The sequence below is a fragment of the Fukomys damarensis genome, unplaced genomic scaffold (assembly GCF_012274545.1).
Source record: "Fukomys damarensis isolate Sample0158 unplaced genomic scaffold, DMR_v1.0_HiC HiC_scaffold_22, whole genome shotgun sequence".
Lineage (NCBI taxonomy): Eukaryota > Metazoa > Chordata > Mammalia > Rodentia > Bathyergidae > Fukomys > Fukomys damarensis.
This window is the reverse complement of record NW_022900934.1, coordinates 10,026,060-10,042,919: the sequence shown is the minus strand read 5'-3', so window position 1 is coordinate 10,042,919 and position 16,860 is coordinate 10,026,060. Positions and strand designations below refer to the sequence as shown.

Genomic DNA, 16,860 nt, shown 5'->3' with positions numbered 1-16,860 from the left:
AAAAAAAAAAAAAAAAAAAAAAAGAACGTTTAAATATTTCTTAATAAAACCATGAAAGCTGCACTAAAAATTAATCCAATTACTGTGTTGTTTTGAATACAATTTGAACAAAATAAGACAATCCAAAATGTTGGAAGCCACTGTTAAAAGAAATCTGGTACAGGCTGGCTGTGTGGCTCAGTGGTAGAGTCCGTGCACGGCATGTGTGAGGCCCTGGGATCGATCCCACGGGGAAAACAAACAAACAACCTGTCATCTACTTTTCCCTCCCAGTGGTGAGTTCCTCATTATCCAAGTTGTTAGTTCAGCTGTTTAAAGTCAGATAGTTTTCTCAGAATAATTTTGAAACGTCTGCAAAGTGATTAAGTTAAATCCCTTAAAACTCTGGCCACATCTCAACAGCGAGTCTCCGGCATTTTTTTTTTTTTTTTTTTTTTTTTTTTGGTATGGAGGATCGAACTCAGGACCTTGTGTTCGCATGGCATTTTTTTTTCAAATGTATTAGCTCTTACCCAAAATGTGCATCATGAATCAAACTTTGAGGAGACATAAGATAACACAAATCAGGGGACAAATTACAGAATGACTGGCCATCAAATCCTCTTCAAAAATGTCAATTTCAATGTCAGGCAAGACTATAAAACCCAGAAGCTGTGCCAGGTTAGAGGAGACCGAGAAAGCAGGAAGACCTGGACTGGTTCCCTACCAGGCAAAAAGCCACAAAGGGTGTCTTCTGGACAAATGACAAGACAGAAGGACTGTAAATTAGCACAACAGTACTGGACTGGTGTGAGACTTCCTGATGTTGATAGCTGCACTGCTATATGAGAGAAGTATTCCATTAGAGTTAAACACTGAGGTATTAGGGATAAAAAGAAACTATGTCAAGGCCAGGCACCGTAGCACATGCCTGTAATCCCACCTAATTGCAAGGCTGGGGCAGGAGGATAATAAATTCAAGGCTAAATAACCTGGATGCTCCTCTTCAGATCGGATAAATCTTTCACTTTTTACTAAAGGTGAATTCAAGGCCAACTTGGATAATTTAACAAGATCCTGACTCAAAAACTAAAACAGAATCTCGGGATTCAGCTCAGTGGTTCCGCCGCCTGCCTTGTAATCGAAATGTCCTGAGTTTGATCCCCAGGACCAAAAAATTAATTAATTAAATTTTAATAATTTAATTTAATAATTCAAATTAAATTAATTAATTTAAAAAACTAAAATAGGGCTGGAGGTGTAGCTCAGTGGTACAGTGCCTCTGGATTAAACCCCCAGTACTAAAAAGGGGGGAAAAAAGAAATTATATCTGCAACTTAGCTTTGCAACAGTGAGGGTGTGTGTGTGTGTGTGTGTGTGTGTGTGTGTGTGTGTGTGTGGAGAGAGAGAGGAGAGGATACTCAAGTCATGTCCTCAATGTGAACAGCTTGTCCACCCTGGAGAAAAGTTTGTTGGGGCTCCTTTTTGTTTTTTTTAAGGAGTTCCTTGTACCATTTTTGAAACTTGTTTGCCAGTTGGAAATTATTAGAAAACTTATAAAAGGACCAGGGATGTAGCTTAGTGGCACCATGCCTGCCTGGCAAGCACAAGGTCCTGAGTTCACTCCCCGGTACCAAGAAAAAAAAAAAAAACTACATGACTACAAGTACTGCTACTATTTATTAATCAGGAAATGATGTAGAATTTAGGTAAATATCATAGCTTGTTATCTACTGGTCAAAGTATTCTGTTTCTGGAAAATTTTAAACTCCCAACAGAGTGGTGAAATGCACACACTAAGATGTCGTGTGATAAAGAGGAAAAGTGACCTTCATAAATACACAGACGTATTTGCTTCATTGTGCTCCTGAACTTACTAAAGAAGGCCATTGGTGGAAAGCTGTCCTCCAGGAAATATTAATTCAACAGTAGGGTCAAAAAGGCTTTCTTTTTCTTCCCCTCCCTGCAAAGCTCAGTCTGGCTGTTATTGGGCCCTCCCGCCCCACAGAGAATATCAAATGACTGAGCTGCCCCTCGCTTTCTGGGCTGACAGTTTCTGCAGCGCTTTGTTGGTCTGTCAAGAAAAACTGGAAAGCGAGGGCCTGGGTTAATATTCAGAACTGAGTTCAGCTCCCCCTACTGTTGCACCAGCACAACAATAGGGGTCAAGGGCCACAAAAGGTGACCGACACAGGAAGACACGTTTTTAATGCTAGAGCCATCTGCCAATTCTCCTTAGCATCTTTTCAAGAACGGAGCCAAGTTAAGGCAGAAGCCAGGAAGGATTGGCAGGGGAGGGCTGAAAAATCATCCCAGGAAAAGCTATTGCAATATGAAAAGAACCACAGAAGGGTGGGGGCCCCCGGATAGACGCATGAATGGAAACGAAGGCCCTTTTCTTGAGCTCTAAAGAGGTCCACCCTACCCTCTCTGATGAGGCTTTTGTTGGTTGCCAAGCATTTTAAAGGTTATAGTAAGAATATGTTATTAAGAGGGGATTTAATATACACGACCACAAAAAAAGCACCCTCCGGAGGGATCTTCTGACTACCCAGACAGAGAGCCCAAGCCACCTGCCTCTGCAAAGGTTACACTGGCTACTTCTGTTTTCTTGAAAGCAAAATGCCTAAATACAATAGTTTTGCATCAGTAAACCATTTGCACACCAATTAGAAATTGCCCCTTGTCCAAGAAACTTGCAATGTTGTACGGCACCCACCGTAAAAAGAGATCACATGAACTAAATTTCAACTGTGTTTTTGAACCCCAAACACATTACCCTAAATTTTTTCCTGGAGGGATGTTCTACTCAGAACCTTGAAACCCTGGACAGACAGCCCATTCGGAAGCTAAAGCTCTAACGCTGAGCAGCTCAGGTGCTAAGTCTCTTAGGCATCCATCTACCTCATCTCTTCCAGAATTTTCAATTTCCTGAGAGCAAGGCACAGCTTTAATTCCGCGGGCCTCTCCTGTAACAGTATTCATCCCCACGTGGGGCCAGTAATCCTAGGAGGATAATCCCAAGTGCGTCTCTCTCTCTGCACAGATTAGCCAACTTTATGTAGCGTTCTCCATGGCAAATGCAAACTTAAATCTATTGCAGTTGGAAAACGAAGTCAGCATTCGCTGGGTGGTTTCCATGGCTTTTCCAAGGTTGTATCTGGCTAGGCTTTTAAGTTCTGCCATTTAAAATGTGTGAGGAAGAAGGGTTATCTGGTCCCTGTGCTGTGAATGGGATTCAGCAGCGCTCACAAAGCTTCAGTGTGGGGTTTACAGGACGCCCTCGAAGGCAGATTCAAAGATGCAGCATCTGGAGAAAGTAACCCTGCAGCACTGGGTGGTAAAGAAATCCCTGCGGAAAGTGTCTCTGAACGCTATCTGTCCTTCAGGACTGTGAACGGCCCCACCATCCTTCTCGGCCAGCAGGGGTGAGGAGAGGCCAGGCCAGAGAGGGCACAGAAGTTCATTCCAATGGAGGGCGTGATAGGCCAGTTACCTCACCAGACTCTCGGCAGCCAGCACAGGCGGCCTGAGCCCAGGGACACTGCCCGGTCCCGCCAGGCCCAGGTACTCTGAGGCCTCCTGGTGCCCACGCTACTGAGTGGCTGTCGAGCCACGCAGCACACCTGCCACCTGGGCCCTGAACTCTGTTCCTCTGACCGTCAGCGGCCTGTGACTGAGCTGCAGCCCCGTGACCCGGAGCCAGGAGGCTGACCTCTTGCTGTGAGCCGGCTGTAGACCTGCGAGTTGACTTCCTTGTCCCGCACGTAGCATCGGATCTCCTCCACTGCCTCACGGATGACGGTGACGGCCAGCACGAAGCCCTGCGGAGAGACAGGACAGAGTGAGCCCCGCTGAAACCGGCGGAGCACAGGGAAAGTAGGAGGTCACTCGGGAGGGTAGCGGCGAGGACCTGCAAACCATTCCAAATGCTCAGGTCCGGTGACCTCTCTAAGGGCCTCTCTAAGGGACGGGCACTTGCTGACACACTCGGCCAGTCCATCCAGTCAGCTCTGAAGAGTACACGAGGGACAGGGGCCAAGAAATATCCACAGGCAACGGATGGTGACTGCTGGCTGCTGGGCTGCACAGAAAGCCACCAGGTCATCGCGGGGATCTGACTACGGGAGCTCCCGCTCTCCTCCGCCACATTATTCTGCATCTAAAGGAACCTGGGGAGACAGTGCTGACGGGAAGGACCACTGAGCAGCGGCTACGTAAGACCCACCTATGGTTCTGACGGTCCAGAAGGAAGACCACCTTTCCTTTCGGAACTCCTGGGCACACACCTGCCATCCCAGCGCCCCCATAGGCTGGGCACACAAGTTCAGGCCGGGACTGGGCAACTTAATCGTACACTGTCTCAAAATAAGAAATCAGGCTGGGGATGTAGATGTAGCTCGGTGCCAAGGCCTTGGGTTCAGTCCTCCCAGACTCACACACACACACACACACACACACACACACACACATGCGCGCGCGCACCATCTGCACACCAACTAACAAAGTTTAACACTGCTCATGTAAACCACAAGGGCAGTGTGCACTGCTAAGTGTTTCCCGGTCTTAACTACTGCCTTGATGCCTATGGGAGGACAAGGGATTAGGGAGGAATTGAAGGGACTTTGGTCTTATCTGTAATGTTGCATAAAGAAATCGTAGAATAGCACTGGTTATATATAAGTACCAACTAATACAAATTAAAACCTTCCCCTAGGTCCAGCAACCCAACTCATCCCATCTACTGGGGTGTGGGGAGCTAACCAGAGCAAGGCTGTATTACAATCTAGGCTTTCCCCCGTATCAACACAGGCAAAAACTCAGTTTCTTACACTCTGACACTGTGTTTATCACTGCTCCCCCATCTGCCCTCTTTGAAAGCTGGCCAGTTCTTTTTAAAAATACAGATGGCATTAACTGCCCAGGGGCTAGCGGAATTCCCTGAGGATTTCATTTTCATAATGCTTATCCTGTGAAATATGTTAATTTCAACTCAAAGTATTTTAAATCTTTAAGTAACCCTAACCAGAGATGTGTTGCTTTGTGACTCTCTCCCAGAGACCCAGACATCTTCCCAAAAGGATTGTGCCTGTCTCCAATCCGACGTAAAGCACACACTCCCACCAAAGGAAAGTGGTGCGTTCAGAGTGAGGCCTGGCCAGACCGCACAGGGCAGGGGGAGAGAGAGAGAGAGAGAGAGAAGGAATTAGGCGCGGGTTGGACTCCTCACCCCACGCTGCCATCTTGTTGTTGTAAGTCAGAACCTGGGTTTTGCTGTTGTTTGTTTTTTCAAATGTTTTAGTTTCTGTTTCTCCCTGCACTGGGGCTGGTTAAATCCCATTGATATTAATGGAAAGTGCATGATCATACAAAGATTGGATACACTCACTAACCATGCTGCAAATAAATACCACCAAGTTATCAGACCAGCTACACACACAACCACACTAGCACACAAGCATTCACGCATGCACACGCACACACACATTTCTCATTAATCCTCTATGCTACCCCCTAGGCTAGAAATTGCTTTACAAAGAGATGCACATGTAGTCCAGAAATAAATTCCAACTGTCCACTCTTGGAGGTCCTAAACATCCGCAAATACTGAGGAACAGCTTTAGTGGGAAGGGACTGGGAATGTCTGAGCTTGTAAAAAATTCACAGGCAGTGATCAGACAGACAAGGAACTCTGTGAAGGTGCTAAGCCCTTTTTATAATTTGTACATAAAATCCAGATTTACTAACGAGTGTGCACACCCAAAAATCCAGCTACTGGGGAGGTTGAGGCAGGAAGGCTACAAGTTCAAGGCCAGCCTGGGCAATGTAGCAAGATCCTGTTTCAAAATAAAATATAAAAAGGGATGTAAGTATAGTTCGGTGATAGAGCAATTGCCTAGCATGCTTGAGGACTTGTGTTCAATACCGCATGAGAGAGAGAGAGAGAGAGAGTGAGAGAGAGAGAGAGAGAATGTGTCCCTGTTCCCTGTAGTCCCAGCTACAGCTACTTGGGAGAATGAGGTAGCAGAATCACTTGCATGCATGAGTTCAAGGCCATCCTGGGCAACAAAGCAAAACCCAGCTTAAAAGGAAAAAAAAATCAATTTACTAAAGCACTACTAACCTATGGGAGGCCGAAATTAGAAAAGTAGATGCCCCAGAGGAGCAGCAGGGAACTTTCTGGGGTGACAGAAACTTTCTGATCTTGACTGAAGAGGTGTTCACATGGGTGTTGACAAGACCCACTGAAACGCAAACTGAAGACCTGTGTCCACTGTGCGGTGCGTAGATTACATCTTGAGTGACTTCAGCTATTTCCTGAAGAGTCCCCTCCCCTTAATATATTAGTACCAAGAGGAAAGCTATTAAAAGCCAAAACTTAAACCACCAATGAAAAACAATGCCATTAGTAACAATTCAAAAACTAAAACAAAGCTGCTTCCTGACAATTTCCTGTTATGTTCCTATATTGTTCTTTCATTACAAAATACCTGACACTCAAACTTAAAGGAGGAAAGTTTTATTTTGGCTCACAATTTGTAGAAGTTTCAGTTCATAATCATCTGGCTCCAAGGCAGGGTGGCATGACCGAGGGTCATCACAAAGGAGAAACAGTTCATGGCAGGCAAAAGGCAGCAAGCAGCAATGGCAGCAGCCCTCTTTTTGTCCCTTATACCCTACCCAGACTACTCGGGCAGACAGCACACATATCCATACGTAGGCCAAATCAATCAGGGGACGAATTTAGCAATCACATAATCTTAATCCCAGCATCACACACTATAGATCCAGCCACCTCTGAAAAACCCCACCTATGACCACATGAGGCTTTGGGGGAACATCTAGATACAAGCCGTAACAAGCATTTTATCTGCAATAATTCATTTCATTTGCATCACAAGCCAAGGAATTAGTCATGACCATCCCTATTTTACTGATGAGGAAACTGAGGCTCAGAAAAGTAGGTTGCATGAAGTGCAATTGCATTCCCAACAGCTAAACCCACACCACTTGACTCACAGTCCTCATTCAGAACTACTGAATACCTAGATTTGAAAATGTGTTCTAGCCAAGAACCGGAACTTAATCCTCTACATAAAAGTCACTGGGGAAAATCAGGGACCATCACCTAGAAGTAGATGCTAATTTTTCATTGAGCTCCACCCTCATTCTCTGTAATCCCTTGGAAGAAAAGTAGAAATGTAAGACAAGTATCTATCACCTTAAACTTCCCTTCCAGGGAAGCTAACTATACAGGAGCCTTGGATGTGGAGTTAAAAACAAGCAACGGCTGCTTAAGTCTGAAGACAAGCCATCTACCTGCCTTGCTTCCACCCTCAGGCACAGTCAGAGTCCGGGTACCAATTCCCCACAATGAATATAATCCCTATGTAATGCCCACGAATAAGAATAAAACCCTTTAAGACAGCCACAGCCAGAGAGAAACCAAGAAAGTTTGTCAGGAAGCAGTAGAGGTGGTTTGGGATGAGGCCTCAATTAAAAGAAAAAATGTAATTAACCACTGCATACCCTGAAAGGCAGATCTTCTGGCTTCTCCTGGGAAAATCAGGGCATTACTTCAGCCAGGAAACACTGCAGGAATGGGGGGCTGGAGTCTCTCCAGGTCAGGCTACATGGGGACTGTGCCACCCCCATTGCTGACAGAGGAAACAGCAGAATGAACAACGGGAGCAGCAAATGCGGCAAAGTCCAGACAACACTCCTGTCTCCACTCAGCCATCCCAGGTGCCCCTCTGGCCTCTCACTGAGAAGGGTTCACTCCTTTCTACTAAAGGGACTCCTCAATGCACGTCAGATCTATTTTCTGTACCTCATGAACTCCAAAAAGGTGCTGAGGTGACTTAAGACGTAAGTCAGACTAAAAGGTGCCAGGAAGATGGAGGACTGGTAAGCAGCAATAAATCAGCCTCTCCAAGATTCAGAATCCAGACCCTGGACAATAACAACCTGGGAAAGAAAAGGAGGGAGGTGAAGTCCTGGGACCCAGGAAGGATCTGAAGGAAAAATTGGAGCCTACAGAAAAATTGAAGAGTCAGATCACAATGCAGAAAAAAGGAAGGGGTAACCTGCACTTTTCCCCCAGCTCCTGGCTCATGGTGAAAGAAAGGAAGATCAAATCCACAGTGACACAGTGGAAGCAGTTGACTCCAGGGGCCTTCAGGGAGAAGCGCACCAGTGGAACAGAGTAGTGGGTACCATGCACTATAACAGCCAGTGAGGGACTCCAGTCCAAGCCTCTGCCATATCCCCTGGAGAGAGTGCCCAGCCAGATGCTGTTTTAGGGAGGGGCCCACTCAACCTGGGACTCAGAGCAGCTAGCTCAGGGCTGGCTTCATCTCAGGGCTTCCAGGGTTCAACTCCCACAGTGACTGGGTGAGGGACAACCAAGGGACACATCCAGGGTCAGGGAGCCATGGTCAGCCGGCAAGAGACACCCAGGGCGTTGTAAGCCAAATGACTCAGGCCTTACTCCCATGGCCAGAGACCAGGTTGAGCCTGAATTTCTGAGAAATTGAAAGTGCTAAAGTGGCACCCTGCCCTAATCCTACCGCTGGTTTGCTGAGATTATTCAGCATGGATCTGCGCCCTGACTCAGAGCTGAGTTGCGCCTTAAACTGGACACTGTCACAAAGCTGTAGACTCAGAAGATAACCAAAGACTTGAAATCACAGAGAAATCTCTCATTTTTCTCTTTCTTTGCTACTGGTCTTTTATTTTTGTTCGATTGGGTTATTTTTTATTGCTTTTTTATGTAAGTGTGAGTACAGTTTTGTTTTGTTTTTGTTTTCTCCTTCCTTCTGTCCTCCTTTTCTTCACCATTTTCCTGAGGCTTTGGTAATCTTAATCTGTGCTTCAGCCTTGCTTATCATCTTTTTTCTTCTTCATTTTCTGTACTTATCCCTCTTACCCTTTTAAACTGTATTCTCTGAGGGTTAAATTGCTCTGTTGAGTGAATATTTACTGTATATAATTCTCTTATTTCTTAGATTTTGCTATATAACTATAAATCATGTATCCAAGTTAGAGGAGGCAAATTAGTAGTCATCACACATCATCATATTCCATTCTGTTCGATGCTATTGCTATTACTAATTGTACTCCTTTAGCCAAGCTGACATAATCTTCCTTATATGCCAATACCTAGAGTGCCTGGGGGTCATAAACAATACTACAGACCTATACCAAAGAACTGGGTGCTGGGCGAAACAGGCTGCAACCTTTCATCCCTAATAAACACAAGACACAGGATTCTGGGACAAACTCAAAGGCCAAATTCAACTATGCCTAAAAGACACCTCTGAAAAGCAGGCATTTCCTTAAGAGGTCTTGATACAAGAAATAAAGCTACCTACCATAAGCAATTTACAAGCCTCAAGAGAAAACAAACAACAACAATGAAAAAAAGAAACAAAATGAGAAAACATGGAAGCAAAATGCAACCCAACACTCCCAAATCACCCAAGACAGATCCAGGGGACACCAGTGTGGAAGAAACCAAAAGACACTCAGCTAAACTTTCTGAAATGGTAATAATGAAAATAACAAATCTGATGAGTAACTCTTTTGGCAAAACTAAAACAGAAATAATTACACAGATAATTAAAGAGTTGATGACCATAATAAAGTAAATGTTTAACAAAACTAAAGTAGACACCGATTAAGAAAAATAAAGAAGCCTAGGAAAGACAGGGAAACCATGAATGCCCGGCATAGGTAAGAACTGGATAACCTAAAAAAGATTCCAACAGATATCCAGGAGATTAAAAAAGTTATTGAAAGTACAGTATATACAGCAGAATCAACCAATGTGAAGAGAGTATGTCAAATCTAGAAGAGAAGATTGTGGTTAGTGATCATCAAAGGAAAGATTTCTTAGAAATACCAAGAGACCATAAAAAAAAAAATCAACCCAACAGAAGAAGTGTACAAGATTCATTGGGAGAATCAATGAAAAAAATCAGATGATAGCAAAGGACATAAAAAACTTGTTCACAGAAGTAATAGGATAAAACTTTCCAAGTATGAAAAGAATTTGACATACCAATTAGTAAGGCATATAGAACACCACATAGCTATGATAAGAAAAAAAAATTACACTGAGGCATATAAAAGTCAAGACTCCATAAATTCAACACAAGAACAACAGAATACACGTTCTTCTCAGCAGCACATGGTTTTTTTGTTTTTTTGTTTTGTTGTTTTTTTGGTTTTTTTTTTTTTTTTTTTTTTTTGGTACTAGGGATCAAACTAAGGTCCTTGCACTTGCGAGGCAGAAGGCAGAACCACTGAGCCAAATCCCCCGTACTAAAGAAAGAAAGAGCAGGGTATCTCCTAAAGCCAGTTTACATTTTGGTTTTTTGGTACTGGGGATTGAACTCGGGTCCTTGTGCTTGCAAGGCAGGCGGCAGAACCACTGAGCTAAATCCCTAGCCCAGCACATGGGACTTTCTCCAAAACAGACAACATACTAGCTCATGGAACATGCTTAATCACAAAAGAATTGAAATTATACCATGGCATAGTATCAGACCCTAGTGAATGAAACTGGAAATCAATGGCAAAAGAAACCATGAAAATTATATAAACACATGGAAATTAAATAACATTCTCCTGAAAAAATAATAGGTCACAGATGAAATTAAAGAAGAAAATAGTTTCTACAATTAAACAATAATGTGAATACAACACACACAAACTTATAGGCTGCAATGAAAGCAGTCCTATGAGGGAAATGTATAATGTCCCATGTCAGAAAAAAGGGACAAGCTCAAATAAATAATAACCTGATGTTGAACCCTAAGGTTCTAGAAAAAGAAGAGCAAGTTAACCCAAAGCTCTTACGAGTAAATTATAAAGATCAGAGCAGAAATTAATGCAAGTTGAGACTCAGAAAAAATACAAAGAATAAAAGAATTGGAGTTGGTCCTTTGAAAGATTAAACAAAATAGACAAATACTTAGCCAACCTTATTAAAAAAAAAAAAAAGGAAAGAAAAGATCCAAATATACCCAGTTAGAAATGAAAAGGGTAACATCATAACAGATCCTGCAGAAATCCAGATCATCAGTACCAACTTTGAGAATCTGTACTCTAATAAGATGGAAAACTCAGAAGTGTAGATATATATGAATTGCCAAAGCTGAATCAAGAAGATATAAAAATTCTAAATAATCTAGTATCAGTCAATGAAAGTGAAGAAGAGTTACAAAAAAAAAACAAAACAAAACAATGCTCAGGCCCTGATGGATTCACTGCTGAGTGCTACAAGAAATTTAGAAGTGATCTAATGCTGCTACTTCTCAAACTCTTTAATGATATTGAAAGCAAAGCAATACTCCCAAGGTCACTCCTGGAAGCAAGCATTACCAGAGATGCATGCAAAAGAAAAAAGAACTACAGGCCAATCACCTTAATGAACATAGATGCAAAAACCCTCAATCGGACACTGGCAAACAGAATGCAGCAAATCATCATAAAGATTATACACTATGACCAAATAGGAAACATCCCAGGGATGCAGGGATGGTTTGATATATACAAATCAATAAATACACCATACTAACCAAGCCAAGAACAAAAGTTGCATGATCATCTTGATAGATTCAGAAAAAGTACTTAAAAGTTCAACACCAATTCAGGATAAAATAAACTGGAACAGATGTTCCTTACCTCAATCCAATAAAAGCCATCGATGACAAACCAAGAGTCACTGTCACACTAAATGGTCAAAAACTGAAAGTTTTCACTCCACAATCAGGAACAAGACAAAGAGGCCCACTATCACCACTTCTCTTCAATATAGTTCTGAAAACATTAGCCACAGCAATTAGACAAGAGAAAGATTAAGGAAATTAAGTACTTAAAAGTTCAACACCAATTCAGGATAAAATAAACTGGAACAGATGTTCCTTACCTCAATCCAATAAAAGCCATCGATGACAAACCAAGAGTCACTGTCACACTAAATGGTCAAAAACTGAAAGTTTTCACTCCACAATCAGGAACAAGACAAAGAGGCCCACTATCACCACTTCTCTTCAATATAGTTCTGAAAACATTAGCCACAGCAATTAGACAAGAGAAAGAAATTAAGGAAATGGTACGAAAGGAAGACATTAAACTACCATTTATTTGTGGATGACATGATACTCTACATAGAAGACCTGAAAAACTCCACCAAAAGATTCCTAGAATTAATAACCAAATTTGTCAGCGTAGCAGGACACAAAGTCAACCCTCAATTATCAGTAGCATCCCTGTACACAAGTAACAAACTGCAGGAAAACAACACCTTTCACAATAGCATCAAGAACAATGAAATACTTAGAAATCAATGTAACCAAGGAGGTAAAAGACTTATACACTGAAAATTAGAGTACTCAGAAAAAGGAGACCAAATAGGATAACAGAAAGCAGAAAGATATCCCTGTTCTCCGATAGGCAGAACTAATATAGTGAACTTCCAAAGCTGTTATACGGATTTAATGCAATATCAATCAAAACCGCAATAGCAAGGCTGGGGATGTAGCTCAGCAGTGTCATGCCTGCCTGGCAAGCGCAAGGTCCTGAGTTCAATCCCCGGTACAATAAGAACATAAATAAATAAATAAATCGTGCTGGGTAAACTGGCTTTCCACATGCTGAAGACTGAAGCTAGACTCCTACTTCTCACCATGCATTAGATTAAAACTGAATTGAATCAAAGATCTGCAAATAAAAACAGAAACATTTAATCTGCTGGAAGATAGAATAGGTAAAACTCTAGAAGACACAGAGGTAGACAAAGACTTTATGAACAAAATCTCAATCACACAAGAAATACTACAAAGAATCAACAACTACGATCACATCAAATTTAAATTCTCTAGGGCCGGGGATTTAACTCAGTGGTTTTACCACCTGCCTGGCAAGCACAAGGACCCAAGTTCAATCCCTGGTACCCCCCCAAAAAAAAAAAAATTTTTTTTTAATGCTTTTACGCAATGAAAGAAACCACCAACAGAGTGAAAAGACAACCCACAGAATGGGGAAAAAATTTTACCAGCTACTCCTCAGAGGACTAACATCTAGAATAGATAAAGAACTTACAAGAAAAAATCAGACCCCTCCCAAATGTAAAGACCCAGTCCAAAACTGGCATCTGAACTGAATAGACACTTCTCAGGCGAAGAAGTACAAATAGCAAATAAATATACAGAAAAATGTTCCACATCACTGGCCATTCAAGGAGCGCAAACTGAAACAACACTGGGATTCCACCTCACCCCAGAGAGAACGGCTGCTATCAAGAAATCAGACAAATGCTGGTGAGGCTGTGCAGAAAAAGGAGCCCCTCTCTACTGGTGGTGGGAGTGTAATTTGGTACAGCCACTACTGATTCCTCTAAACCCTAAAAGTAGAAGTCCCATCCGACCCAGCTGTCCCCCCTAGGTATCTGCCAAAACAGTTAACGGCATCATGCCACAGAGACACATGCACAATCAAGTTTATAGCAGCACGATTTACACTACTATTACATCCTGGAAACGGCCCGAATGCCCACCAACCAATAAACAGATCAAGAAAACGTGGTCTCGCACACAATGGAGTAATGCCCTGCCATAAAGAGGATAAACTTGAGCCATTGTAGGAAACGGATGCACCTCAAGACCGTAATCCTAAGTGAAATAAATCGGACACACAAGTTTAAATATTGCACTGTTTCTCTGGTGTGAGAAACCCAAAGTATAAATAAGGGGTAAAATGGGGCCAGGGATTTAGCACGGTGGTGCTGCCACCTGCCTTGAAAGTGCAAGGTCCTGAGTTCGATCCCCGATACTGAAAAGGGGTGGGGGTGTGAGCTGTACAATGGAAGATACTGGGAAGTAGAAAGAACATGTTCAGATGGGAAAGGGACCGAGGAGGGGAGAGGGTGAAAAGAAGGGATGGAGAGGGGATTAAAGAAAAAAAGAATGGAAGGGAAGAAACAGAAACAAAGCTTGGGTGGATAGGGAGGGGAAGAAAGGTTGAAGGGGGGAGGGAAATGGGAAAAAAGATGTGCAGGTACAGCTGGTGGGCATGGTGGTGCACATCTATAATCCCAGCACTCAGAAGGCTGAGGCAGGACGATCGCTGTGGGTTGGAGGCCAGCCTGGGACTACACAGTGCTTCAAGTCCAGCCTGGATTACATAACAAGACCCTGTCTCCAAAAACCACACACACAACAAAAGTGATAAATTAAAAAAAATTTTTAAACTAACTAAATAAATAAAACAGCAGAACAACAACACAAAGACTCAGAAGACAAGGTACTGTGACCTTTTAATGAAGTCATTTATTTACATCCACTACTAAATGGAACTTTATCATGTGCATATTTTTTTATGAGAGAATGAAAGGTGATTTTCATCTCCACAGTTAACCACTGGCCTTGGGAAGATCCTTCCAGGCTTCTGTATTTACATACCTAACTCACTGCAGAAAACAGTCCCGCAGGGGTGGTCGTAAGGACTGGAGCACACCGTCCAAGATACTCTGCCTCTGGCTTCTTTGTGTGCTGAACAATACCCTTTGTGTCTTCCATGTCAACACAGATGGGGCTGCCGCACTGCCCCTAACTCTAGACAGGGCTGATCTTGCTTTCTACCCGCTATTTCTCAGTCATTTGCACTCCTGGATGACTCCATCTCCCTCAGCCATATCTACATGTATCCTCATGACGAGGAAAGTGTTTGTTAAATGTGGCTGAGTCTCCACCACAGACACCAATTATAAGGTAAATGAGGCTGTAGGATGTAGAACTGTCTGTACCCCAAGACCTGCAGAGGTGACTTATTACATAGGCTGGGCAGACAGATGACACGAAATGTCACAGACAGATGCGCCCTGTCAGGGCACAGACAGACACACATCATGCTTGAGACACTAAGGCCAAGGGAGGGAGGCCCAGGACGCAGCTGCCTTCCTGGGTACCTTGGGATCCCAACTTACAAACCACCTGCGTTACAGGGAGTGGAGGCGCACGCCTGTAATCCCAGCACTCTGGGAGGCTTCGGCAGGAGGACGGCAAGTTCAAATCCAGCTTGAGGAACTTAGCAAGACCCTACCTCAAAATAAAAGAGTAATCCATGGGCACTCATGACAGCACACACCTGCTACCTCAGCTGAGCTGGGAGGCCTGAGAGTTGGAGGAGAGCCTGAGACTCATACAGAGGCCCTGCCCCAAACCACAAAAGAGGGTGGGGGGCAGGCTGACGATGTACCTCAGGGCGAAGGCCGTGGGTGTGAACCCCTGTAACACAGTCAATTAATTAACTATGCATTTCCAACTCTCTATAATTTAATATGTGTGTGCAGATCAATAAATATACAATAAACAGAAGCAAGGACAAAAATCACATGTTCATCTGAACAGACACAGAAAAAGTTTTAACGAAATCCAATATCCATTCATGACAAAAACTGAAGAAAACAGGTATAGAAGGGCCTTATCTCTACCTGATAAAAGCCATTTCTGACAAACCTACTGCCAACATCATATTAAATAGGGAAAAATGGAAAGCTTTTCCTCTAAAATCAGGCAAGAGACAAACATGCCTGCGATCGACACCCCTTCAGTTTAGTACTTGAAACTTCAGTCAAAGCAATCAAGCAAGAAAAAGAAAAAAGGGGATACGTTTAGCAAAGGAAGAAGTCAAACCACCCCTATTTAAGGAAGATATGATCCTTTATATAGAAGACCCCAAAAATTCCACCAAAAGACTCTTAATAAACCAATAAATAAAATGAAACTCTTAATAAACCAATAAATTCAGCAAGGTAGCAGGACAGAAAGTCAACAGCATTCCTATGCATCAATAATGAACCCACCAACAAAGAAATCAGGAAAACAATACTATTCACAACAACTTCAAGAAAAATTAAATACTTAGGAATTGACCTAACAAAGTAAGTGAAAAACCTCTATAATGAAAACTAGTACTCTGAAAAAAGGACATCCGAAAATGGATGACATTCCCTTTTTCTGGACAGGTAGCACAGAAACTATCAAAATAGCCATACTACTAAAACTAATAATAGATTTAATGCAAGCTTGATCAAAGTACCAATCATAGAACTAAAAAAATTCTAAAATTCATATGGAACCAGAAAAGACCCAGAATAGCAAAAGAGAATCCTAAGTAACAAAAGCAAAGCAGGCAGCATCTCAAGCCTGGATGTCAAGTTACATTATACAGCTACAGTGATTATAGAAACGGAAACAACCCCAAGCACATATTTGATCTTTGACAAAGGAGCCAAAAACACAGCCTCTTTAACAAATGGTGCTGCACTGCAGAATCTAGACCCAGACCTCTCAGTATGCGCTAGAGTAAAATCAAAACGGATCAAAGAACTAAATATTAAGACAGAAACACAATCTGCTGTACGATAAAATAGGTAGAACTCTTGAGGACACAGGCACCGGCACACGCAAGGACTTTCTGAACAGAACCCCAACTGTGAAAGAAATACCAAGAATCAACAAATAGAATTATATCAAATTAAGAAGTGTCTGCACAGATGAAAACAACACTGAGATTCCACCTCACCCCACAAAGAATGGCTGCTATCAAGAAATCACACAATAACAAATGTTGGCGGGGTTGTGGGGAGAAAGGAACCCTTCTCCATTGTTGGTGGGAGTGCAGACTGGTGCAACCACTATGGAAATCAATATGGAGATACCTCAAAGAGCTTGGACTGGAGGTTCCATTTGACCCAGCCATCCCTCTGCTGGGTATCTTTCCAAAAGAACTAAAAGAATCATATCACAGAGAAGTATGTGCACCCATGTTTATAGCGGCACAGTTTGTAATAGCTAAATCTTGGAAACAGCC

The 16,860-nt window shown here is 42.8% G+C and overlaps 1 protein-coding gene across 6 annotated transcripts in view; it reads right to left on the bottom strand.

The window, feature by feature from the left end:
* The window catches only part of Atp9a (ATPase phospholipid transporting 9A (putative)), a 143,495-nt gene that overhangs the window by 82,938 nt on the left and 43,697 nt on the right, over positions 1-16,860 (bottom strand). For all 6 annotated transcript variants that reach the window (XM_033767138.1, XM_010618208.2, XM_010618207.3 and 3 more), the window contains exon 4: positions 3,695-3,803. In XM_033767138.1, the coding sequence (XP_033623029.1) occupies positions 3,695-3,803 (109 nt within the window). The remainder of the gene's footprint in view (positions 1-3,694; positions 3,804-16,860) is intronic.